We start from the raw sequence: 25839 nt of genomic DNA, 5'->3' as shown, positions 1-25839 counted from the left end.
CAACCTACGTTAGTAAAAACCAAAACAAACAACAAGTGTTTGTTTTCAATGCACACTTCTTTACCAACAGAATACTCAACCAATCGTAAAACGACATTAAGAATGTACCAACCAATAAGAGCACAGTAAAACTTTTATAGACTTTTTCCGTCAATCTTCACTTCTTTTCTAACAACAAGAACATACTGACAGACAAATGGTTGCCAGCTCATAAAATATAAACTTTTCTTATGCTAGCTCACACCACGGAATATTAAAGTATTTATTTTTATTAAAACAAAAGGGTATATTTATAGAAATAAATCAATACCTTTCTATCACCAATCCAAAACCTGATGCATGCTTCGGTACCAAGTGCCTTTCCTGTCAATGTTAAGAACCAAACATTTCTCTAAACTGGCTTTGTCAAAGTTAAGTAGTACACGTGTCACAAGTAATTCTTAGTCAAAAGTCACTCTGTTCCGTCTTTTAGCAATGTCATGACTTCCAAACAAGAAAAAAAAATCTTTGTGCTTTCTTCTAAATAAATATCTTTAACTAAACGAATCTCAACAAGCAAACATTCACTAGTATAAATTGGCCACTATATTTTGCAATCATTTAATTTTCAATCCAATCTAGATGCATACCGAGAATGCGACCTCGCAGGGCAACATGAGGTTCGCACACCATCATGTGTTCTAAACCAAAGCATATTACGTATCTATTTAATCAGATTACTCATACTATTGACTGCTGCCTGGGGCTCACCCCAGCAGCGGCTCCGTAGGGTATTCTAACCAGTACGTGCCTGTCTATTCTCCTCGTTACCTATCAGCATAGAACGTCAAAGGACCGCCAAGCAGAGGAATCTCCCATCTCTGGATAGCAACGCGTGAAGCTCGCAAGCTACCACACGCCTGTCATTACTTCGACCTGTTCTCACAACTACCTATCAGTATAACTAGAACGTCAAAGGACCGCCAAGCAGAGGAATCTCCCATCTCTGAATAGCAACGCGTGAAGCTCGCAAGCTACCACACGCCTGTCACATCTTCAACATGTTCTAGCTACTACCTATCAGCATAGTAGAACGTCAAAGGACCGCTAAACAGAGGAATCTGCAACCCTGAATAGCAACGCGTGAAGCTCGCAAGCTACCACACGCCTGTCATTACTTCGACCTGTTCAGCTACCTACCTATCAGCATAACTAGAACGTCAAAGGACCGCTAACAGAGGAATCTACAACCTAATAGCAACGCGTGAAGCTCGCAAGCTAACACACGCCTGTCACATCTTCAACATGTTCTAGCTACCTACCTATCAGCATAGTAGAACGTCAAAGGACCGCTAAACAGAGGAATCTGCAACCCTGAATAGCAACGCGTGAAGCTCGCAAGCTAACACACGCCTGTCACATCTTTAACATGTTCTCCTACCTATCAGCATAACTAGAACGTCAAAGGACCGCTAAACAGAGAATCTACAACCCTGAATAGCAACGCGTGAAGCTCGCAAGCTAACACACGCCTGTCATTACTTCAACCTGTTTCTAGCTACCTACCTATCAGCATAACTAGAACGTCAAAGGACCGCTTAACAGAGAATCTACAACCCTGAATAGCAACGCGTGAAGCTCGCAAGCTAACACACGCCTGTCATTACTTCAACCTGTTCTAGCTACCTACCTATCAGCATAACTAGAACGTCAAAGGACCGCTAAACAGAGGAATCTACAACCCTGAATAGCAACGCGTGAAGCTCGCAAGCTAACACACGCCTGTCGTTACTTCAACATGTTCTAGCTACCTACCTATCAGCATAGTAGAACGTCAAAGGACCGCTAAACAGAGGAATCTACAACCCTGAATAGCAACGCGTGAAGCTCGCAAGCTAACACACGCCTGTCATTACTTCAACCTGTTCTAGCTACCTACCTATCAGCATAACTAGAACGTCCAAGGACCGCTAAACAGAGGAATCTACAACCCTGAATAGCAACGCGTGAAGCTCGCAAGCTAACACACGCCTGTCATTACTTCAACATGTTCTAGCTACCTACCTATCAGCATAGTAGAACGTCAAAGGACGCTAAACAGAGGAATCTACAACCCTGAATAGCAACGCGTGAAGCTCGCAAGCTAACACACGCTGTCACATCTTTAACATGTTTCTCCTACCTATCAGCATAACTAGAACGTCAGAGGACCGCTAAACAGAGGAATCTACAACCCTGAATAGCAACGCGTGAAGCTCGCAACTAACACACGCCTGTCATTACTTCAACCTGTTCTAGCTACCTACCTATCAGCTTAACTAGAACGTCAAAGGACCGCTAAACAGAGGAATCTACAACCCTGAATAGCAACGCGTGAAGCTCGCAAGCTAACACACGCCTGTCGTTACTTCAACATGTTCTAGCTACCTACCTGTCAGCATAACTAGAACGTCAAAGGACCGCTAAACAGAGGAATCTACAACCTGAATAGCAACGCGTGAAGCTCGCAAGCTAACACACGCCTGTCACATCTTCAACATGTTCTAGCTACCTACCTATCAGCATAGTAGAACGTCAAAGGACCGCTAAAACAGAGGAATCTGCAACCTGAATAGCAACGCGTGAAGCTCGCAAGCTAACACACGCCTGTCACATCTTTAACATGTTCTCCTACCTATCAGCATAACTAGAACGTCAAAGGACCGCTAAACAGAGGAATCTACAACCTGAATAGCAACGCGTGAAGCTCGCAAGCTAACACACGCCTGTCATTACTTCAACCTGTTCTAGCTACCTACCTATCAGCATAACTAGAACGTCAAAGGACCGCTAAACAGAGGAATCTACAACCCTGAATAGCAACGCGTGAAGCTCGCAAGCTAACACCACGCCTGTCGTTACTTCAACATGTTCTAGCTACCTACCTATCAGCATAGTAGAACGTCAAAGGACCGCTAAACAGAGGAATCTACAACCCTGAATAGCAACGCGTGAAGCTCGCAAGCTAACACACGCCTGTCACATCTTTACATTTCTCCTACCTATCAGCATAACTAGAACGTCAAAGGACCGCTAAACAGAGAATCTACAACCCTGAATAGCAACGCTGAAGCTCGCAAGCTAACACACGCCTGTCATTCTTCAACATGTTCTCCTACCTATCAGCATAACTAGAACGTCAGAGGACCGCTAAACAGAGGAATCTACAACCCTGAATAGCAACGCGTGAAGCTCGCAGCTAACACACGCCTGTCATTACTTCAACCTGTTCTAGCTACCTACCTATCAGCATAACTAGAACGTCAAGGACCGCTAAACAGAGGAATCTACAACCCTGAATAGCAACGCGTGAAGCTCGCAAGCTAACACACGCCTGTCGTTACTTCAACATGTTCTAGCTACCTACCTATCAGCATAGTAGAACGTCAAAGGACCGCTAAACAGAGGAATCTACACCCTGAATAGCAACGCGTGAAGCTCGCAAGCTAACACGCCTGTCACATCTTTAACATGTTCTCCTACCTATCAGCATAACTAGAACGTCAGAGGACCGCTAAACAGAGGAATCTACAACCCTGAATAGCAACGCGTGAAGCTCGCAAACTAACACACGCCTGTCATTACTTCAACCTGTTCTAGCTACTACCTATCAGCTTAACTAGAACGTCAAAGGACCGCTAAACAGAGGAATCTACAACCCTGAATAGCAACGCGTGAAGCTCGCAAGCTAAACACGCCTGTCGTTACTTCAACATGTTCTAGCTACCTACCTGTCAGCATAACTAGAACGTCAAAGGACCGCTAAACAGAGGAATCTACAACCCTGAATAGCAACGCGTGAAGCTCGCAAGCTAACACACGCCTGTCACATCTTCACACATGTTCTAGCTACCTACCTTCAGCATAGTAGAACGTCAAAGGACGCTAACAGAGAATCTGCAACCCTGATAGCAACGCGTGAAGCTCGCAAGCTAACACACGCCTGTCACATCTTTAACATGTTCTCCTACCTATCAGCATAACTAGAACGTCAAAGGACCGCTAAACAGAGGAATCTACAACCCTGAATAGCAACGCGTGAAGCTCGCAAGCTAACACACGCCTGTCATTACTTCAACCTGTTCTAGCTACCTACCTATCAGCATAACTAGACGTCAAAGGACCGCTAAACAGAGGAATCTACAACCCTGAATAGCAACGCGTGAAGCTCGCAAGCTAACACACGCCTGTCATTACTTCAACATGTTCTAGCTACCTACCTATCAGCATAGTAGAACGTCAAAGGACCGCTAAACAGAGGAATCTACAACCCTGAATAGCAACGCGTGAAGCTCGCAAGCTAACACACGCCTGTCACATCTTTAACATGTTCTCCTACCTATCAGCATAACTAGAACGTCAAAGGACCGCTAAACAGAGGAATCTACAACCCTGAATAGCAACGCGTGAAGCTCGCAAGCTAACACACGCCTGTCATTACTTCAACATGTTCTATCACCTATTTACCTGCCTTTCGACGTCTGTCGCCACGTTTATTATCCTAGGCCGTTACATCATTACCTAACGTACCTACATAGACAGGGCAGCGACACTTGCCCTGGTTGAACAATGCATCAACTCTATGTATTCTCATTATAGTATGCAAGTGATTAAGATTGCGACTCATACCTGTATACTCCTAGTCAGGCCATCTGTGTTCAGCTCCGTGGACTTAGTCTGCTTCGCTTTACTGTATTCACCACCTGTTGGAGTAGATAAAGTATGACTCCACTGCATGGAGCCCTAATAGGTGTCTTAGGTTTACCTAGTGAACTTATATGGTTATCATCATCAGTTAAGTTATGTACAATTATGTAGATACAAACATATGCTTTCTTTCTAGCGATATATGTGCTTATATCGGCACTCTCGGAGCCTGTATATTAAACATCCAGTGGGATCGCCGCAGGTCACCCACTGTGCTCATACTGCAAGGCAGACTGTGGAGCAGCTCCCCCCTCATATCCACAGGGACCATGAAGAGTTAGTCTAACATGGGAATCGCTTTCATATTCTGAGACCTCAGTCTCGGCGCCAGGTGGACAAGCCACTAACTACTCACATTAGGAGTCAAAGCATTGGTCACACAGACCACAATTATCAAGATATCTGTCTCTATCGGACATTTGGTTATTACAGGTTAATGTAGGTATATGATAAATCTAAGGCACCCATAATGCTACTTGGCACTTGGTATACTTATTATAGTACTTAGCTTTCATAGCTGCGTCGCCCGCGATGTGACCATTATTCCAGGAACACGACACTGAATCTAGTAAACTGAATACTGAACATTAACTAGAAAAGTCACTCTCGCGAGCGCGCCAACTGAACTATGACAGATCGACAGAACAGGAAGTCATAGACTAACTTACCATAGAGTTAAAGGTATTGCCATAGACAATATACATTTCGCGGAAGTGTCGCGACACTCCGGCCGGGAACAAATTAGTGTAAATGTGTCATTAGATTGCGCGTCCATTCCCTTATCCTTTCAAGGGCCCGGACCGCTGCAATTCGTTTATGTCCAGTTTGTGTCTCTAGTCTGCCACCTTCGTTTGTCAAAGAATCTTCATTCATTATGTTAGTGTCGTTCTTTAAATCGTCTTGTTTATCTTTGCTCTCAATCTCTATATCTGCAGTTGTACTATCTGTGGAATCATTTGTCATTCCTTTGCTTGAGTCTATTTCCATCTCGTTGTCAGGTAACGTTTCCATTGGTGGAACATCAGTTTCATTCATCTCAATATCACCGCTTACTACTGACTCTTCAGGTACTATTTCAGATAACCTTGGAGTTTCAACGTTTTCAGTTGGATTGTGAGGTATTGGTTCCTGTTGTTCATTATCTTCCACCTCTAACGGATATAGATGCGCGATGGAACGGGTAAATATAGTGTCTCCTACTTTCACTTTAGCTACCCTTACTAAACCGTCAGATCCTTTTGTCAGATCGATTATTTTTCCTACTTTCCAACCCTCTCGGTTTTTATTATCACCCTTTATCTGAACGATTTGGCCTTCTTTAGGAATGTCTCTTGACATGATACGAGGTTGCTTATGCGAGTGACTATACCTTTCACGTAAACTAGGTAGATAACGATTTTGAAACATTTCTTTGAATTCCTCTAGCAGGATGCGAGCTTTTCTCCAACCTTGAATTAAATTTGTTTTTGTCGATGTGCCTTGTAGTATCGGTTGATTGTTAGCTGTCTTTAACGAGATACATCCAGCTACTTGAAGGAAATCAACTGGCTTCAAAATGTGTTCAAGTTCATTATCAACACATGTCAAAGGTCGCGTGTTTATTACGGATTCTATTTCTTTGGTGATTGTTGACAGTTGGCTGTCCCATAAAAGTTGTTTTTGAAGTGTTCTTCGCATACAATGCTTAACGAGAGAAACAAGTCTCTCATAATAGCCTCCAAACCATGGAGCCAGTTCTGGTATAAATCGCCATTTGATTTTATTTTCTACACAGTATGCATTCTTTACAATGTCAGCTATCAGTTTGAAGTGTAAAGCGTTGTCTGATGTTATAAGAGCAAGCAGTCCTTCTTCTGCAGATAGATCTTTAACTACTTCCAAGTGTACTGCTCTAACAGCTAAACATGTGAACAGACATATCCATCTTTTGCTTGTTCCTTTTTCAGATTTTACTAACACAGGTCCTAAATAATCCACTCCAGTGAACGTAAATGGTTTGCTATAATTAACTCGTTCATGTGGCAGTGCAGGTGTGGGTGGTAACTTAAATGGTCCGCCTTTATGTTTCATGCAGCGTGGGCATTTGTTCAAGATCTTCTGAACATAGCGTTTTCCTTGTGGTATCCAATAAGATTGACGGATTAAGCTCAATGTATGGTTGGCACCAACATGATAATTCTTTTCGTGTGTGTCTTTAATGAGTTTATTTGTGAAATCGCAGTCTTTAGGTATGATCATCGGATACCTCTTGTCAAATGACCATTCAGCATATTTAAGTCTACCTTTACACCGTAAAATGCCATCGATATCTTTAAATAGGCCTAAATTCCGACTAAGATTAGTTTCTTTTCCGTCTACTTCTTCTCGAAAGTATTCGGCTTGTATTTTCTTAATTTCTTTTAGTGTACTATCTCGTGGTTCAATGACTTCTTGTTTTTCAGATTGTTTTTCTATTGCTTCAGGATCTTCTCGAGCTTCTTCAGTCTTCGATAGACACTCCCCAACCAAAAGAGTATGTTCTCTAGCCGTGCTTACAGGCCACTTACCAGGCTCATCGAGCAGATAATCTGGTCCGGTCAACCATCTTTGTCTATCTTCCTTCAAACTTGTTGGTCTGGTAGCTACATCAGCAGGATTCAATTCTGAAGGAACATATCTGATAATCAAGTCTTTATTTCTCTTAATCTCCTCAAGCCTTCTCGCTACAAACGGAGTTAATAATTTGCTTGAATTGAACCAGTCGATCACAATTTGACTGTCCGTCCAGAGTACTTGTTGGGTTATCTTGAAGTGAATGAACTTTGTTATGTATTTTATCAAACGACTTCCAATAAGTACACCTAAGAGTTCAAGTCGTGGTATCTTCAAATTCTCTTGGTCTTTTATTGGCACTAGGCGTGACTTTCCTATGACAAAACTTTTTTCATTCTTTCCTACTATATAAACCACAGCAGAATACGCTCTTGTGGAGGCGTCCGAGAAGCAGTGAATCTGACAATCATTGTTTTGAGAATTTTTCAGGTAGCGTCTGGTCAAACTTGTTTCTTTAACTTCGTCTAAGTTTCCTTTAATTTCATTCCATTGATCAACAATATCCTGGGGCAATGGTGTATCCCATTTTATTTTTATTTTCCATAGGTCCTGTAGCAGTAGTTTAGCAGATAGCAACGTGGGTACTGTGTATCCACATGGATCATAAATGGATGCGATGCTTTTCAAAATACCTCTTTTGGTATTAGCATTGTTGAGTACCTTAGACCTTAGGTGAAGCGTATCATCTTCCAGGTTCCAGTCCAAACCTAAAACCTTGACAATTTTATCAGGAGCAGCATCAGGAATACTATGCATTAGTTCCTCGGAGTTAGAGCTCCACTCTCTTAAATTCATCGATATTTGTTGAAATGTTTCTTTAGACTTCGAGTATAAATCTAATGCCTCTTGTGTATTGTTGGCTCCAGTCACAATGTTGTCGACATATATATCGTTGGCTAGTTTTCTGACTTTCTCGCTTTCAGCTTTTGACAAGTGATGTTTTATAGTGGCGTTCAACATGAACGGACTCGAGATGATTCCAAATGGAACCCTCGTGAATCTCAGGTACATAAGGTTGTCTTCATTTACTGCCTTATGGATATTTTTAAGCCATAGAAACCTTGTCACATCTCTGTCCTGTTCTTTAAGTCCAATTTGTAAAAACGCCTTTTCAACGTCCGCTGTGATTCCAATGGAGTAGCATCTAAATTTTAAAATTAAACCTGTCAAATCTTCCAACAACATTGGGCCACAATGAAGATGTTCATTTAAAGACTTGTTGTCTTTGGTTTTGGCTGACGCGTCGTATACAATGCGTAAGGATTTACCAGGTACCGAAACTCCGTGATGAGGTAGGTAGTGGATTGGATTGCTCTCTTCATTTGCCTGTGTGATAGGTACTACTTCTATAATTTCCTTTTCTAATTGGTCCTTTAATGTTTCATCATATTTCCGCAGTGTATCAGCATCTAGCCTCTTGACTAAATTGACTAAGCGTCCGAACGCCAACCAAAGTTTGATGGTATATGCGGTGGATATTCGTTCCATGGCCAACTTACATAGTATCTACCGTCTCTGTTTTCAGTGGTTTCATTAAAATGTTTGATGGCTTCTACATCTCGATCCATTTTGGGCGAGTCGGTGATCCCAATTGACTCTAAGTCCCACAAGCACTTTAAGTTGCCATTGTCTATAGGTGCGTCCGGTCGGTTTAGTCTGGTTTCACAGGATGCTTGGAAGTATGTTACTACTGACAAGTCGTCGCAGGATTTATTTGCAGTCATTCTTGAGACTCCTGAAAGTATCCATCCTAACTCGGATTCTACTAAGTATAAGTCTTCCTTTATTTGTATTTTTTCCATACCCATGAGCGAATAATAATAATCGTTACCGATTAGGATATCAACTCTATCAGATAATGATCCATCGTCAGCAAATACATAATTTTCTATGTGATTCCAGTCATTTAGTTTCTGATCCATATAGGGAACGCTATGAGATATTGATGGGACAACATTAGCAAACAATGTTTTAATGTTATTAGTGCGTGTTTCTATATTCAACTTTACAATCGGGCTATCCAGTTCTTGAGGTACTTTAGTTCCAAAGGTAAAGATGAAAAGGTGGTTTTCCTCTTCGGTTTTTAGTCGCAGTTCTTCAGCAATGCTTCGAGTCACGTAGCTCCGTTGGCTTCCTGAGTCAAGTAAATGCGACACCTTTTCGACCTTCCATTTTCACTTTTCACCATAACTACAGCTGTTTGAAGTACAGTAGGGCCTTTCATGCCTACATGCATCACGCTGGTGCTTGTAGATGGCTTTTCTGTTTCTTCCCTTTTTGTAAAGTTGTTAGGACATAATGCCTTATGGTGACGAAGTCGAAGTCCCTTTGAAGAGCATTTGTAACAAAACTTCTTGAGTTCACATTGTTGAAGGAAGTGTCCTTCTCGAAAGCAGTTGAAACACCTGTTCTTTAATTTGGTTTTTCTTTCTTCAATGGTTTTAACTTTCCCACAGTAGACATTATAATGGTTTTCTCCGCAAAAAATGCATGACCACTTCCTTTTCTTTTGGCCATAAAACCTTCCATTGGTCTCCTTTTTAGGTTCAAATTTTCTCTTCATTGGTGTATAATTTTTATTTGGTCTTGAATTCCAATGGCTAGTTCCAGGCTTGTTGTCAGGTGAAGTGAAGTGATTTTTTCGAGGCTTTGCATTATGAGGTTTGTTATTCCTGAATTCCCTCCGTTGCGTTTTCTCTTTGACATGCAAAGTTTCCACTGTATATTGTGGTGCCTCACTCGTGGTCTTCTCCTGTGTCATTCTTTGCGATTCCTCCTTAGCAGAAATAATTATGGACAGTTGCCTGCGGATATCTTCAACGGTCTCCTTCCCATCGGACCCCAGTCTCATTTTTACCTCGTATATTATTTCACTAGGGAATTTTTCCATAAGCAGGAATCGCACATGATTGGAACTGGTGTTCTCTCCCATTGATTGGAGCACCCTCAAGTGTCTTTCAATTTCATCCAACGTTCCACGGCAGTCTTCCATTTTCTCAGCTCGTTTGACGTTGTTCAAGGCCTTGTGATGTGCATATATTATGTCATTTTCTTTCCCATATCTTGTCTTTAATGCACTGACAGCAATTTGATAACTTTTATTTGTGGTATCAAATCCATCCACAAGTCTGGCCGCATCTCCTTTCAGTGAACCCTTGAGGTACAGCAGCTTGTCAACGTCGTTCAGCTTTCTCCGGTTAATATTTGACGTGAACTGGTCCCAGAACTGATGCCATTCAAGTACATTGCCACTAAACTCCGGCAAAGTCAGATCTGGAAGCTTACTGTATGATGATTGTGCGTTTTCTTTACTTGATGTTGTGGTTTCCTCAGACTTCAACTTTATTTTGGTTTCGAGTTCAGCCAACACTACCTCTCCTTGCAACTGATCGGTTGTAAAATCAGAAATTTGGTCCGGGTTCGGGTTATTGCATGTGTTGAAGTAGTTGTACAGTTCAGATGTGAAGCGAGACAAAATAGACTTTAATTTAGCTGTAACCACCTTGGCATTATCCAAATTGTTGTTGTCTAACGTAATGCAGAGATTGAGAGCTTGTTCTGATAAACATTTAATTTCTTTGACAAATGTGGACAAACGAGTTAACAATATTTCTTCCATAATGGTTAAGTAGAATGCTGAAATTAAATTTAACACCATAATAACATGCAAACATAAATAATGAATCATTAAAAAAAATTATATGACTTGCTGGCCAGTGTCTTAAGTTTTACCTAATTGTGGGTAACAATTTGGCATCGTCAGAATAATATATTAAAGTTTTTGAAGTGAGAAATTGCATCTGACTGTACTCATTGCTAATATGATAAATGAATGTGAAATTGTAGATGTAATGTAAGTAATCACATTATTTATTATTTATAACGACACAGTATTCATAATGTAAATTACAGTAGAATGGCAAAAATTAAAATAATGATTAATAATGATGAATAATGATATAGTTTACTTGACGTATAATAATTCTCTTATAAGTTATAAGCTTGCACCAAGATTCTACTACTCATATTTTATTTTCACATGTGGTAACACTTGCTTACTTGTATGGCTTGTTATCATTAATTCAAACTGACTTTTCACTGTGTTGCACTTAAATATTCACACACATGAGTAACAGCTACATCAGAAATAATTAGACTTAGATTTTGTTTAGTAGTCGTTATACATAGGTACATAGTTATATACCGTCACTTATGCATGTCACGCATCATTGTATTTTATTTCGACTAGTACTTATTTATAAATTGCAATGTAAACATTAACACTTTGTGAGCCGTCGGTAAATGAAATCATTGCGTAGTATTCTCAAATTAATAATAAGTATGACTTAAAACATACCTTCGTCTATGCCGAATGAAAAGACGTTCGCACGCTCGTATCCGTGAAGTTTTTATGTATTTGAACGAATTAGAATTGTCCTCCTTAATTCCTCTTATTGTTGGCGGCAGTGGCAGCGTTCTCGCGTAATGTGTATGCCCTTTAAGTATTATGTGTAACATTTAAACTTTGAAACATCACAATATTAAAACTTTAAATTCGGGATAAACTTTGTTCTTAGATTCGAACTAGAACACTCGACCACACGGTCTTTATTCCGTAAGAAACCCACAGAGAGTAAGCTATCTACATAGGTAGGCAGGTACCTAAGTTTGTTCTGGGCAGCAAACAGAAATCGTAGTAATCGTCATCTTAAACACGTTCAAACAAGATTCAATTAAACTAATAATGATCTTAGTAAAGTTTAGACTTATTTTCTGAACTTAAACTTGTAACTTGTGTGTGCGCTTACGCGCTAAGCTATCTACTTGTCTACTCAAAGACGAATAACGCGACGCACAGAAGCTATTTTGTTACTAATCCAGTAATGAACAAAACACATACAAAACACTCGTTATTCATTTGTTACACAGATCATCGAGTCGTAGTTCAAGAGTAATCTCCTAGTAAAATTGCTGGTTTCCATCAGCCATGTACACGCGTAGCGATTTTGGCTTTAAACTTGGTAAAATATAGTAAAACGTTCTATGAGACTTACCTAAGTATAATGCAACACTCGCTAGGTGTTTATTTTCACGTTTTATACAACTTTTTCCACTGTAATCACTTTAAGTAAAATTTTCACGTTTTCAGCCGTCGTCGGTTCGGTGGTGAAAACTAGAGAGAAGAAAAAATGGCCGCGCCTTTCCCGCTCGTCTTTCTGACAATTTAATTTTTTATATCAAACTTTTCAATCTTACGTTATTAACTTGTTACTATTGTTACAATTAAGGATTTATTTTTTAATAGCAAGTGTGCGTATTAACTTTCTTAGTTGATTTGTCGTAAAAATCCAATAGTGATGTATAATAATGTACTTGACCTAAATCTTTCGTAGAGAAATGCACCATTGGAGCTTGCTTTTACTTCCGGTTTCTAGTATTTCATTTCCTAAACTATTAGCCTATTAGAGATAAAATATTGCCAGTAATGCCAACATAACGACCTTTAGGTACATTGCACACTTACCATAACCATACATGACAGCAAATGTGGAATTATAGAATTAAAATTGGACTAATATAATCAAGCGTAATATATTGGTAATATACGTATTAGTAAACAATCTCATATTTTTACTTGATTTATTTGAGAGTACAGTTCTATGCAATTTGAAATGCCATTTACTATTCACGATTAATTTTCTAAAAAGGGATAAGTCAGTTTCTGTTCATGTGTAACTGACCTAACCAACGTAACCCGCTGGTTACTAAGAAATTCTAGAATCGAGGTCCGGATCGCACCGTCCCGCTCGCTCTCATATTAAATTCTATTAACGTGAGCAGGACGGCACAAAACGAGGCTCGCACCCGCCAGCAAGCAAGTCATTTTCGCCTTCTTCAGATGATCGTCATGATCTTATATTACTCTCGAAATTATAATTTGCATGTTTTACAGTTTATAGGTATTTCTTATGTACATATAATTAGTTGTTTAACTAGGCTTATTTTAAGAAACTCCTTTACAAATTGTTTATTCTATACAATATACAGGTATGTATGTACATGTTTAGGTCAAAATTAAAACTTAGTTTCAGGAGTGAACAACAGATGTCGCTGTGAGTCGCAAACTTGCAATGAGCTTTTATTTCAATTAAATTTTAATTAGTCAGTCAATGCATTATTCAACTTACTTATGGTTAAATTTGAGTCTTATAATCCCAGCTCATCTCCACCATTTGTCGCCACGTTTATTATCCTAGGCCGTTACATCATTACCTAACGTACCTACATAGACAGGGCAGCGACACTTGCCCTGGTTGAACAATGCATCAACTCTATGTATTCTCATTATAGTATGCAAGTGATTAAGATTGCGACTCATACCTGTATACTCCTAGTCAGGCCATCTGTGTTCAGCTCCGTGGACTTAGTCTGCTTCGCTTTACTGTATTCACCACCTGTTGGAGTAGATAAAGTATGACTCCACTGCATGGAGCCCTAATAGGTGTCTTAGGTTTACCTAGTGAACTTATATGGTTATCATCATCAGTTAAGTTATGTACAATTATGTAGATACAAACATATGCTTTCTTTCTAGCGATATATGTGCTTATATCGGCACTCTCGGAGCCTGTATATTAAACATCCAGTGGGATCGCCGCAGGTCACCCACTGTGCTCATACTGCAAGGCAGACTGTGGAGCAGCTCCCCCCTCATATCCACAGGGACCATGAAGAGTTAGTCTAACATGGGAATCGCTTTCATATTCTGAGACCTCAGTCTCGGCGCCAGGTGGACAAGCCACTAACTACTCACATTAGGAGTCAAAGCATTGGTCACACAGACCACAATTATCAAGATATCTGTCTCTATCGGACATTTGGTTATTACAGGTTAATGTAGGTATATGATAAATCTAAGGCACCCATAATGCTACTTGGCACTTGGTATACTTATTATAGTACTTAGCTTTCATAGCTGCGTCGCCCGCGATGTGACCATTATTCCAGGAACACGACACTGATTCTAGTAAACTGAATACTGAACATTAACTAGAAAAGTCACTCTCGCGAGCGCGCCAACTGAACTATGACAGATCGACAGAACAGGAAGTCATAGACTAACTTACCATAGAGTTAAAGGCATTGCCATAGACAATATACATTTCGCGGAAGTGTCGCGACAACGTCCCTAGCCTACGCTAATTCCTAAAGAAGAACAATGCTATTCCAACCTCCAAACCCACTTTTTTTTTTTTTTTTTGAAAGTTATTAATCACTAACGCAATGTAACCTAATCAGAATGTCACAGTTGTCATCTCAGCACCTTCACCATTTTGTCGGCACGAATATGAACTCTATATCTCTATGGTCAGCCTGGATTCGCAATTATGTCAATTCTTATGTCCGACAAAGTCTCATGGATGATAATAAAGAGATATAGTGATGTACAATTATGCTCAAGCATATTACTTTAACTTTAAGATATCTGTGTAACGCTACTAGCACCACAAATGCACCCGAGAGCCACATGGTGGTAGGATCCTCTCATTAGACGGGTACACCTGTTGCCATGAGCAAGACACAGACCGGGCCCGAGGGCCCATGGTTCCTCCGCCTTCCCCAAAGAACCCCCTTACCTCCATATAAATGCAATGTTCTTTTCATCTATATCTCAATATTACTACGAGTATTTCTACTCGTTACTAAGTTGTTACACTTTACAAACACTCACCAAGTTAGGGGGGAACTTAACCATCTGCTTCGCACAAACCAATACATACCAAGTTAGGGGATACTTAACCATCTGCCTCGTACAAACCAACACTTGATTCTAATAATTATAAACCATTTTTCCTTTCATTACAACCGTTCGTGTCTCACATTCAATCCTCACCCGTCCAATTCTATTTTTAGACTCCTGCGTCACACCTTAGTGTTACCAGTTATTAAAGTTGCGTTCAGAAATCGTTTAAGGAACTCACCAATAATTCTTAATCGCGATTATTCGCGACAGGGACGATCGGACGTTGTTAGTGTTGTGTGTCGGTGTGATAGGGTGAATAATAAAGTGACCAAGTGCGGGTAGTTCGTGATACGAGTGCCGGCACTATTAGTGATCAAGTGCGGGTAGTTCGAAGAACTCGCGCTGCTAGGCAGACTTGACACCCCACACTTCAGTCTACTCGTGACCACGGCAACTGTAACGTTGCCGAAACGTCGAGGTAAATATTACTTGTGTAATAACAGCGTGATAAGTCCCGTTTGTGGTATTTTGACTATGAGCGCGAGTCCTTCGAACTACCCGCATTTGATCACTAATAGTACCAGCACTCGTATCACTAACTACCCGCACTTGGTGATTTTTATTTGTCACCCCATCACACCGACTCACAACACTCATCCCGACGTCGACACTTATTAATAACAGGATTCCACGAAGATGAAGGCTTATATCCATTGTCCCGGTTGACATTTTTATGTTTTTTTATTTCAACTGCTTCACGTACCATTCTTGAGTAGAAATGACGTTCCGTGGACAGAATTTTGGGATTGTGAAGCTCAATCCAGTGGTTTGGTCCTGACTCCAACAAATGCTCGGCTATGGCTGACTTGTTTGTTTATAGCTGAGAGGGTCAAAGAAGATATTGCAGCTGTTAAAAATCGCCAAGTAAATAAGTTTTTATCCCGGAAAATAGCATAGTTCCGGCAGGATAGCGATAAACGAACTGATGATGTTGTTGATGACGATGATGATGAACTGATTTTCACTACCACCACTGGCGTACTAACGCTGCTTGCTTGCATTATTGCTTACATGCTTGCTTGCTTGCTTGCATGCTTGCTTGCATGTTTGATTGCATGCTTGCTTGCACTATTTCTTGCACATTTGGGAGTATCCTTGCTTGATTTGTTGTTTGCATGCGTGCTTGCCTTCTGGCTTCACGCTTGCTTGCATGCATGCTTGCACTATTTATGCTTCCTCCAACACACTGCTTGCAGCTGTGAGGGAGTGGGACGAAAGCCCGCTTCATGAGCGCTGGAGGAGATACCATAGACCGGTCATCGCGGGATCGGGGTAGCCGCGATGTTCATATAACCCAGGCCGATAAAATTGCATGTTTGTTGATTTGATTGACAAAATTACATGCTCACTTGCAAGCTTGCTTAGGTGGTTGCTTACATGCTTGCTTGCTTGCTTGCTTGCATGCTTGCTTGCATGCTTTCTTGCATGCTTGCTTGCACTATTTCTTGCACATTTGGGAGTATGCTTGCTTGAGTTGTTGTTTCAATCACTACAAGTTCTAAAAACCATCTTTTTGATCCCTCCTACGACCTAACATTAACAAGGTATTTTTAATGAACTAAAAGAAGCAAGCAAGGTATTTTACTTTAAGTGCCCCTTACACCCATAAAGTAACCTCAATTTTTAAAATGTCTGTTTGTTACTGTCCCTTACGACCAACAATTTACTCTAGTTTTAGCTTTTGATGTCCCTTACGCCCATAAGAATATTCCTTATTTTATAAGTTGCTGTTGTTAATGCCCTTTACGACGTACCAATTACACCTTTTTTTTAAATGTCTGTTTGCTACTGTCCCTTACGAGCGGCAATTTACTCTAGCTCTTGCTTTTTATACCCCTTACGCCCATAAAAGTATTTCTTATTTTATAAATTGCTGTTTTTTAATGTCCCTTACGACGTTCCGATTATACCATTTTTAACTCTCAACATACATAATTAATTATACAGGCCAATTATTATTATATATGCATCATCATCTCGGCCTATATACGTCCCACTGCTGGGCACAGGCTTCCTTTATTAGGATCTGTCAGGACAGCTTAAAATAAACAAAGTAGCTAAGAGAAATTTACCTCAACATCCTTGACTGAAATTCCATTACGGAAATGTTAGCTCGACGTCAAGCCATTAGGGGATCCATCAACTTAATCTTCTTTTTTTGTTTTGCTTTTGGCATCTTATAAAAAAATACGCGCGTTGACAAAGAACAAACGTAGGCAATCAAATACGTCCTCCGTGTTTGACGTGTCTGGTACGACTGACCGAATGTGCAATGCGCAAACGCTCGGCGCGTGGAAGGTAGGTAGACGCGTTAGTATTTTGATGTTAGGTACAAGAAATAGGTACAGGCGGTAAGGTTACGCCCAACAACTTCTTGCTTTTTTATCTTATTCGTTATAAAATGTTGGGGTGTAAAGGGCAATGAAACAATAATTGACCCATACGCCCTTTTATTATATTTGTTGGGTTTTTTTTTAACGACATGAGCCGAGTCGTAAAGGACATATGAGACTGCCACAGCCCCTTACGACCCAAATATTAAAAAAATAATACATTTACGCCATTTTTCAGCTCAAATATTTTATATCATGTCCCTTAAGCTATTTTATTTTAAAATAATAAATGTTGATAACAGCAAAAGTAAGGGCCGTATCGTAACTTGAATACTACCAATCGACAGAGAAAAAAAACTCTAATTTTCTATGTTTAAAAGTGATTTTCGGTATTTTGTCCCTTACGCCAATTGAGACTTCCACCATCGATATGCCTCCAATGAAGCTCCAATGCGACCGGTCTGCGGCCAGAGTCTCCCACTTGGATGGATCAATGTTGGCCCTCTTCATAATGGCGTTTTAGCACGTCCTTGTAATAATTGTGATATAATCTTGCTGTTACGCTGATACTAATATTATTTATGTATACGAACGAAGTTCGAATTTTGCACTTCGTAGGTAGTATGAGGGGCTACTACGAACCTCGAAGTTCGTATCGCACCGTCTCTTTCACTCGCGCATTAAATTACATAAGCGTCAGCGGGCCGGCAACATATTATGAAGTTCGAGTTTTGCACTTCGTATGTATGTAAATACTTTACTTTTAAAATACCTAATACAAAAAGAAAACAACAAAACAAAAAGAGTACAAAGGCGAACTTATCCCTAAAAGGGATCTTTTCAAGCTAACCTAAACTGGAAAGGAAAACTCAAAGATAGGCGAACAGTAATTTATGCACAGTGAAAAGAAAGTAAGAAAGTAATGTCACATGTGCGGGTGTCGTTAGTCCTATCAAATATTTTGTAAATAAGTAAGTATACGAGTAGTAAGTAAGTACAAGAAGGCCCGGTTCACATTTTCAAGAAAAATCGTGTATTACATTGCGAGGCCGTAAAGTCAACGAGATTATAGTGGCACTATTTTTCTTGCAAGTCTAAACTGAGCTTAATACCTACTTCTACATTATGTAAGGAAAAATAAAACTACATAATTATTTTTTATTAAATTGTCAAACTTTTGGGAATTTATTATGTTATGACAGAAATAAATACACTAATTACCTATAGGTTTATATAACTTACAAATAAACTAAGTAGGTACACTTAGGTACATTCTAATCTAACCTCATCTATAAATTTGAAATAAGGACTTCAGTAATAAAACGTAAATTCTTAATGAATAAGTTTAGTGTGTACATACCTACTTTCGATTTTAAATTATAAAGAATATTAGTTACACTAGTATATTTTATGTTGCTCCATGACAAACATTGTTTTCCTTAAGTAGTCGCTTGTATTGATCGTGGTTAAACTTATCATTAATTATTATCGACAGATTTTTTTCTACATATTTTCCTTCATATTTATTGTTAACGGAAAATATGCAAATATTTATTGTGGCCTCCATCCATACTTCTAGCCAAATTTGGCCGTTAACGGTTTGAATTGATTTCGACAATCAATCAGCCGGGTTTGGATATTCTAGGTCTTAGGTAGTTTATTGGGTATGTACCTGATATACTCGTATACCAAATTGTTCTATAAAATTATTTTTAACTTTTTAAAATTACGTAGTTGATATTACAAATGTTATTTGACGACCAGATGGCCTAGTGGTTAGAGAACCTAACTACGAAGCTTGAGGTCCCGGGTTCGATTCCCGTGTCGGGGCAGATATTTGTATGAAAAATACGAATGTTTGTTCTCGGGTCTTGGGTGTTTAATATTGTATTTAAGTATGTATCTATATATATACGAGTAATTATATTTATCCGTTGCTTAGTACCCATAACACACGCTTTGCTAGCACTTTGGGACTGTCCCGTGATATTTATTTATTTTATTTATTTATTTATTAGGTAGGTAGGTACTTCAAGGGGTGAACTGCCAAATTTCTTATTTGGCAAATGCTTAATTTCCCAACTATCAAATTTCTCCGATACCACAAATTTTTTCAGTGTATTTTCTTATGATTTTATAGAGCACGTAGGCACAGAATATATAATAGTACGTAGGTTAGGTTTGTTTTATGAAAGTTCTGAAAATAATACGGTTTCAGAGAAAATCATGATTTGGGAAAAAAATATTGTTCGAAACGGCAGAGAAGAGAACCACTTCAAGGATAGCATTAAAAACTTTACGTAGGCACTGTAGGTACTTTGGTAGTTCCTTTGATTTAAATTCCACGAAAAATTTTAATTAATTAATTATACTTACCTATCGTTATAATGGCACACTTTATTAAATAAGACAGATACTTAAATATTTATGAATAAACTCAACTCTTAATCTACATTTAATTTAAGGATGATCTGGTAATCAAATGAAACTGAAGTTCATATTCTATGACTTAAAACCAATTCAATAGTGTTTTTGGTTGGTCGTGGAATATTATACCTAGGTAGTCTAATTACGATGTCGCTAATAATCCTACTAATATTATAAATGTGAAGTTTGTGAGTGAGTGAGTGAGTGAGTGAGTATGTTTGTTACTTTTTTCACGCTTAAACGGCTGGACGGATTTGGATGAAATTTGGCGGAAAGTTAGTTTATAACCTGGATTAAAACATAGGATACTTTTTATCCCGATATTCCCACGGGATAGGGATAAAATCTCGAAATAACAACCGCTAGGCTTAGAGTCATGAAATTGGTATGTAGGTAGTTGGACGTCTGGAATAAACATAGGTGACTTTTTGACCCGATATTCCCACGGGATACCTAGGGATAAAATCTTGAAATAACAACCGCTGGGCTTTGAGCAATGAAATTTTGTATGTAGGTAGCTGAACCTCTGGAATAACACATAGGCTACTTTTTATTCCGATATTCCCACGGGATAGGGATAAAATCTTGAAATAACAACCGCTGGGTTTAGAGTCATGAAATTTGGTATGTAGGTAGTTGGATGTCTGAAATAACACATAGGCAACTTTTTGACTCGATATTCCCACGGGATACCTAGGATAAAATCTTGAAATAACAACCACTGGGCTTAGAGCCATGAAATTTGGTATGTAGGTAGCTGGATCTCTGGAATAACACATAGGCTACTATTTATTCCGATATTCCCACGGGATAGGGATAAAATCTCGAAATAATAACCGCTGGGCTTAGAGTCATGAAATTTGGTATGTAGGTAACTGGACATCTGGAATAACACTTAAGTGACTTTTTGACCCGATATTCCCACGGATAGGGATAAAATCTCGAAATAACAACCGCTGGGCTTAGAGGCATGAAATTTGGTATGTAGGTAGCCGGACGTCTGGAATAACACATACGCTACTTTTTATCCCGATATTTCCACGGGATAGTTTTGTAACTAAGGGACCCCATACATCCGTGTATTATTGTTATTATTATTTTGTAATTTTTTCTTTAATTGTATACTTACTGTAGTTTTTAAGTATTTTATTTGTACTTATTTTATTTTGAAAAAATGACTTTCTGCCAAGCTTCTTGCGGCGCATTCTTCTTGGCAATGATGGTCTTTCCGAAAGTGCTGGTATTTAAAAAAATGACGTGTAAAAGTGCCCATTGCGGCCTATTTACTGAATAAATGATATGAATTTGAATTTGGATAGGGAAAAATTTTGAAATTTTAGCACTGGGTTTAGAGTCTTGAATTTTGTACAGTTATTTACAACACAACCTCAATGAAGACCACGATATAAATTTGGAAATTTCCAGGGGAATTTTGTAAAATCCCGAAAATTTCAATTGCAACTACCAGACCGAATAGTTTACGCGTGCGAAGCCGCGGGTAAAAGCTAGTTCGATATAAAATTAAGTTAGTTACGTAATAAATAGTTAGTTAAAATAAATTCATGAATATAATCCTATGTACTCCGCTATTTGAAGATTGTTAACAATTAAAGTAGGTCTGTATATAGGCAGTTTATTGTCATTCCAGAAAACTTATGAATTTAATAAATTTTTAGTTTAAACTAACTTAAAATTAAACGATGCGATCGAATCTTATAGTATTATTTATGTCATTACAAGTATATCATTTTACTGTGTGTTTGGACTTTCGTATATCAGATGTCGTGAAATATATTGCAATTAAAATTTAATTTAATTTGATTTAACTCTTAGTAATACTGTGGTAACTGCTGTCAATATAGTTCCTAAAAATAATAATATTCTATGAACACATAAAATTTAATTCCAAGTCGATATATTGTATTACTTAGAACTTAAGGTGTTGTACTTGTAAACACGTAGATACAATTGCCTTTTAAATGAGAAATACAGTTTTCCTTGTTCATCGTTTATAATACGTAATTCCAGTAGGGTTCGAGCAGATTGCGGATGTGGTATCCTGGCTGGCGTCTGAATCCGAGGAGCAACTGTTCGAGCGGCTGTTTGAGTATGGAGACCATTTCGGGTGGCTGCAGCGGAGCCTTTAAAAAAAAAGTTGACAGTGATTTTGGCGGCATTTACATTTTAAAGAAAGAGAAAAAAAACTGCAGGTGGTAGGACCTTGTGCAAGGTAAGCCCGGATTGCTACCACCATCTTGCTCGCTAATCCTGCTGTGAAGCAGCAGCGCTTGCACTGTTGTGTTTCGGCGTGGAGAGTAAGACAGCCGGTGAAATTACTGGCACTTGAGGTATCCCTTGAAGTACCCCTGGTGTTGCAGATGTTTATGGGCGGTGGTGATCTCTTACCATCAGGAGACCCACTTGCTCGTTTGCCATCCAGTCGAATAAAAAATAAAGAAAGAATAAAAATGTTTATTCGGCAATATACCTACATTAACTTGTAGGTTACATACATCAGGTACCTACACAACTTAATGTTTAAGTAAACTTATGGCTGGCGGCTCAGCAGTGCTGAGGTACGGAACCACAGCACTGATTTTCAGCTGCAGCCAAATAAAGGAAAACAATTGGGCTACCTATTCGTTCGTTATCGATAATTTCAAGATACAATTAAAAGAAAAATCACATTATTTATACCTATTGTCTTTAAATACCTACTTATAGTAGGGACTTGCTATTACCGTACCGAAATTACGTTTTGGCTGTCATACATAGGTAAGATAACATAAATTATGTTTTTTATTTGTTCAATTATTTGACCTTTACTGGCCTGCGGCTTCGCAGGGACTAAGGGACAAAACTAAGGGACCACATAAATCCCTGTATTATTATTTATTTATTTTTGTATTTTTTTCTTTAATTGATTTAAGACAGTTTCGAAGCGACTTCAGACTACAAATCTACCTACATTAGAAACTTTTTACAGAAAGAACGAGGCAATCGAAGTGTAACAGCTTCCGAAATGGTTTACTTACAGGAAGATGATTTTAGAAATAAAATTGTGTGTATATTTTCCTGCTTAAGTTCTTACATTGGGAATACTACTTAAGGAAAACAATAAGGAAATTAGTTCAAATTTTATAATTAAAAATACTGACTGCGTAATCCCATTCAGCCACATTGTTGTTTCAGTTAATATTTTTTTATTCTTTTCATAGTTAATTATTAGGTACCTAAAAGGCGTTGAGATTGAAGATCTCTGAGACTAGAAGAGAAAAGTCAATCAATAATTATTAAATGTCTCTTTTTTCCCTTGGAAAACTGCCCAGAGTGAGAATATTTCCGTCATCCATGCTCCATTGCTCGGGATGTCATTTATGGACAAGTCACTGAGAACTCACTGACAAGTCACTGAGACTGTGTTTTTTTTACTGATTTCAAGAAAAGAAAGAAGTTGTATAATTACCCGACTATCCGAAGGAGGATTATTGAATGATTGTTACCACAGAACTACGTCATTGGACTTGATTTAGATTAGAAACAAAACCTTCCTACTTTCCTTTGTTTCCTTCGTTCCAGTTCATTCTCATAAAATTTTACCAAAATAGATTCAACAATTTCAATCTGATTTACAATTGACATCGATTCACGTTTACATAAGACGAGGGTATAATATTTTGCTACCAGCAAAGTTTGTGATTCAAACAACAATATAAACTCTACATTGAGTAGGTAGGTAGGTACTAATAGCCCTTGAACTGTTTTTTGTCATATAATCAGGACACTGTCTTTCCTTTTTTATCAACAGGTAGGTTTTATTTAAAACCGAATATGTATAAACTCTGGAAGAAGCTCACAGAGCGTTGTCCTCCTTTATATTTATGTCGTTGCAACAGATTGCTTTTGAATTCAACCATCGGACCTACAGCTGAGAACTCGGTTTCTACAAGTAGGTACCTACTAGGTATATTAGTCTGGACAAGTAACACTCTGTAACTCTGTTTCTCTCATTCTACCCGACGGTTGCAACAAACTGTACCTCTTGCGAAGCTTGTTGTAGATCTTCTTCTTGCAGATGAAGATAAGGAAGATGGAGACTCCGATGAGCAGGTTGTAGGCGTCAGTGAGGTACCACACGGAGAACTGAGGCGCTAGGAAGCTGACCACTTCCAGCACCCAACTGACCCCATGATCACGGAAAGCTTTAGGTACAGCATAAATCTGTGGACATCTCCATGTTTAATCATCTAGGTATATTTAAATATCAATATCCTAAAAAAAGATGCATATAAATAAGCGTAAAAAATATGCCGCGAGGGAAATTACATAAGCACATTACCGTAAGCGTAGGATGTCTTGTATTGTATTTATTATTGCAAACATGTAATTTGTTGTTATAATTTTTACTATCTAATAACTATTTTTAAATCTTTACACCAATAGGAGGAGTCTGACAAGTTTTACTCGATTTTTTCAAATGCCATCTACATGCCTTTAACACCTTTATTTCAACGAAAATTGTCTTAGGCAGAACCTACTGAAATAAAAGTGTGTTTTATCAAAAACACAGGACAGAATCCGGAAGTTCCTTTAAATATGCGTGGGCAGGACGAGGCTAAACCGGGAATCGAACCCACCAAGAAGTAAAAAAATACAATCGTCGTAGGTACCTTACATATTAATTTATCCTGAAATTATATAATGTTAAATTACCTGGCCTTCTCTTTATTTAAGAAGTTGCTATGTTATCAGCAAAAAAGTAATCGTTATGATTGAATTATTTTTTCGGTACCGTAAAAGTACGTACAGATTTTTTTTTCCATATTTGGTGGGTTCGATTCCCGGTTTAATTGGGTGTTTTTCAATACCTTCAATTCAGTTGATTTTGTTTTTCAAATCGAAATGAACTCTTCTCTAAGTAAAAAATTGTCCAATATTTAAGAGCTCATTAAAACCGCGCGTTTGTCTATAAACTTGTTTCTGTGATGCAGTAAGTGAAATATACTGTATCCCACTTGACAGTCCGACGATACCATGGTATCCAAATCCAAAATCCAATATGCTTCAAACCGTCCGTGAATACTTTTAGTGTCGTAAAGTTTAACCTTGTTTTTGTGCACAAATCTTATATTATAAGCTATTATTATATAAACAGTATTTGAATGAGTAAACATTAATGAATGTCACAGTATTTTTTCTTTATTCAAAAACTTGTAAGTAGTTAGAAAATTGTGGATGCGTGGCTCGTTGCGTCCGTCGATAAAAACCCGGACGGTTTGAGGCATATTGGTCGCGGTCTCCTGACTGTCAAGTGGGTATAGAAGGTACAGGTGGGCTGTTTTTCGTGTACACGCCCATAGAAGCTCCTGTCAGTTTCTACAGGCGGGCGTGTACACAAAAAACAGAGCCGGTATTTCCATGTCGGTGTTATCCGGGCCGGGAAAGAGTGTCACCGGTACAGGTGAAATATACTGACCTGTGTCGATGTGTGCGATGAGCAGAAGGGTTCCCAGTTGCTGGCGAGTCCAGCACAGCTGTGCCACGGCTCAGACGCCAGATGTTGAACGCAGTCATTAAAAAGAACATCCAGTTTATGACGATGACGGTCAACATTGGTACGTACAGGTATACAAATTTTCCTCCACCTGTGCATGGTAAAAATGAAGATTAGCTAAAATATGTAGCATTGCGGTGTCGGCAGAACTTATGATAAGAGGTAGGTATCGCTCATTTCGGTCTATATACGAGTACGTCCCACTGCTGGACACAGTCCTCCTCTCGTAATAAAAGGGCTTGGGCGGAGTTCCTGATTTTTATCGACCCTAAAGGTCTCCGGGGGGGCTGATGTGCGGCGACTGTATTTCCGTTTCCACTTTTATCATGGATAGTCGCATGTGCGGATTTTGACGTTGACTTTTTCATTTCGAATTGATGCTGTAATAAATAAATTTAATTCCT

General features: G+C 38.9%; 1 protein-coding gene and 1 long non-coding RNA gene across 2 annotated transcripts; both read right to left on the bottom strand.

The window, feature by feature from the left end:
* Positions 1 to 9430: 9430 nt before the first annotated feature.
* On the bottom strand, positions 9431 to 14497 carry LOC141445202 (uncharacterized). Its single transcript, XM_074110991.1, has 2 exons — positions 14445 to 14497; positions 9431 to 10953 (listed from the first exon to the last, which is right to left on the bottom strand). The coding sequence occupies exon 2, from the start codon at positions 10934 to 10936 to the stop codon at positions 9431 to 9433; it is 1506 nt and encodes a 501-aa protein (XP_073967092.1). The 5' UTR covers positions 10937 to 10953; positions 14445 to 14497.
* Positions 14498 to 21873: 7376 nt separating this feature from the next.
* On the bottom strand, positions 21874 to 24063 carry LOC141445203 (uncharacterized). Its single transcript, XR_012453294.1, has 2 exons — positions 23921 to 24063; positions 21874 to 22022 (listed from the first exon to the last, which is right to left on the bottom strand). It is a non-coding gene; the product is annotated as an uncharacterized lncRNA (long non-coding RNA).
* Positions 24064 to 25839: the final 1776 nt, after the last annotated feature.

This window comes from Choristoneura fumiferana, unplaced genomic scaffold (genome assembly GCF_025370935.1).
Source record: "Choristoneura fumiferana unplaced genomic scaffold, NRCan_CFum_1 Sck3bRy_54;HRSCAF=224_pilon, whole genome shotgun sequence".
NCBI classification, from domain to species: domain Eukaryota; kingdom Metazoa; phylum Arthropoda; class Insecta; order Lepidoptera; family Tortricidae; genus Choristoneura; species Choristoneura fumiferana.
This window is presented reverse-complemented; position numbering and strand designations above follow the sequence as displayed.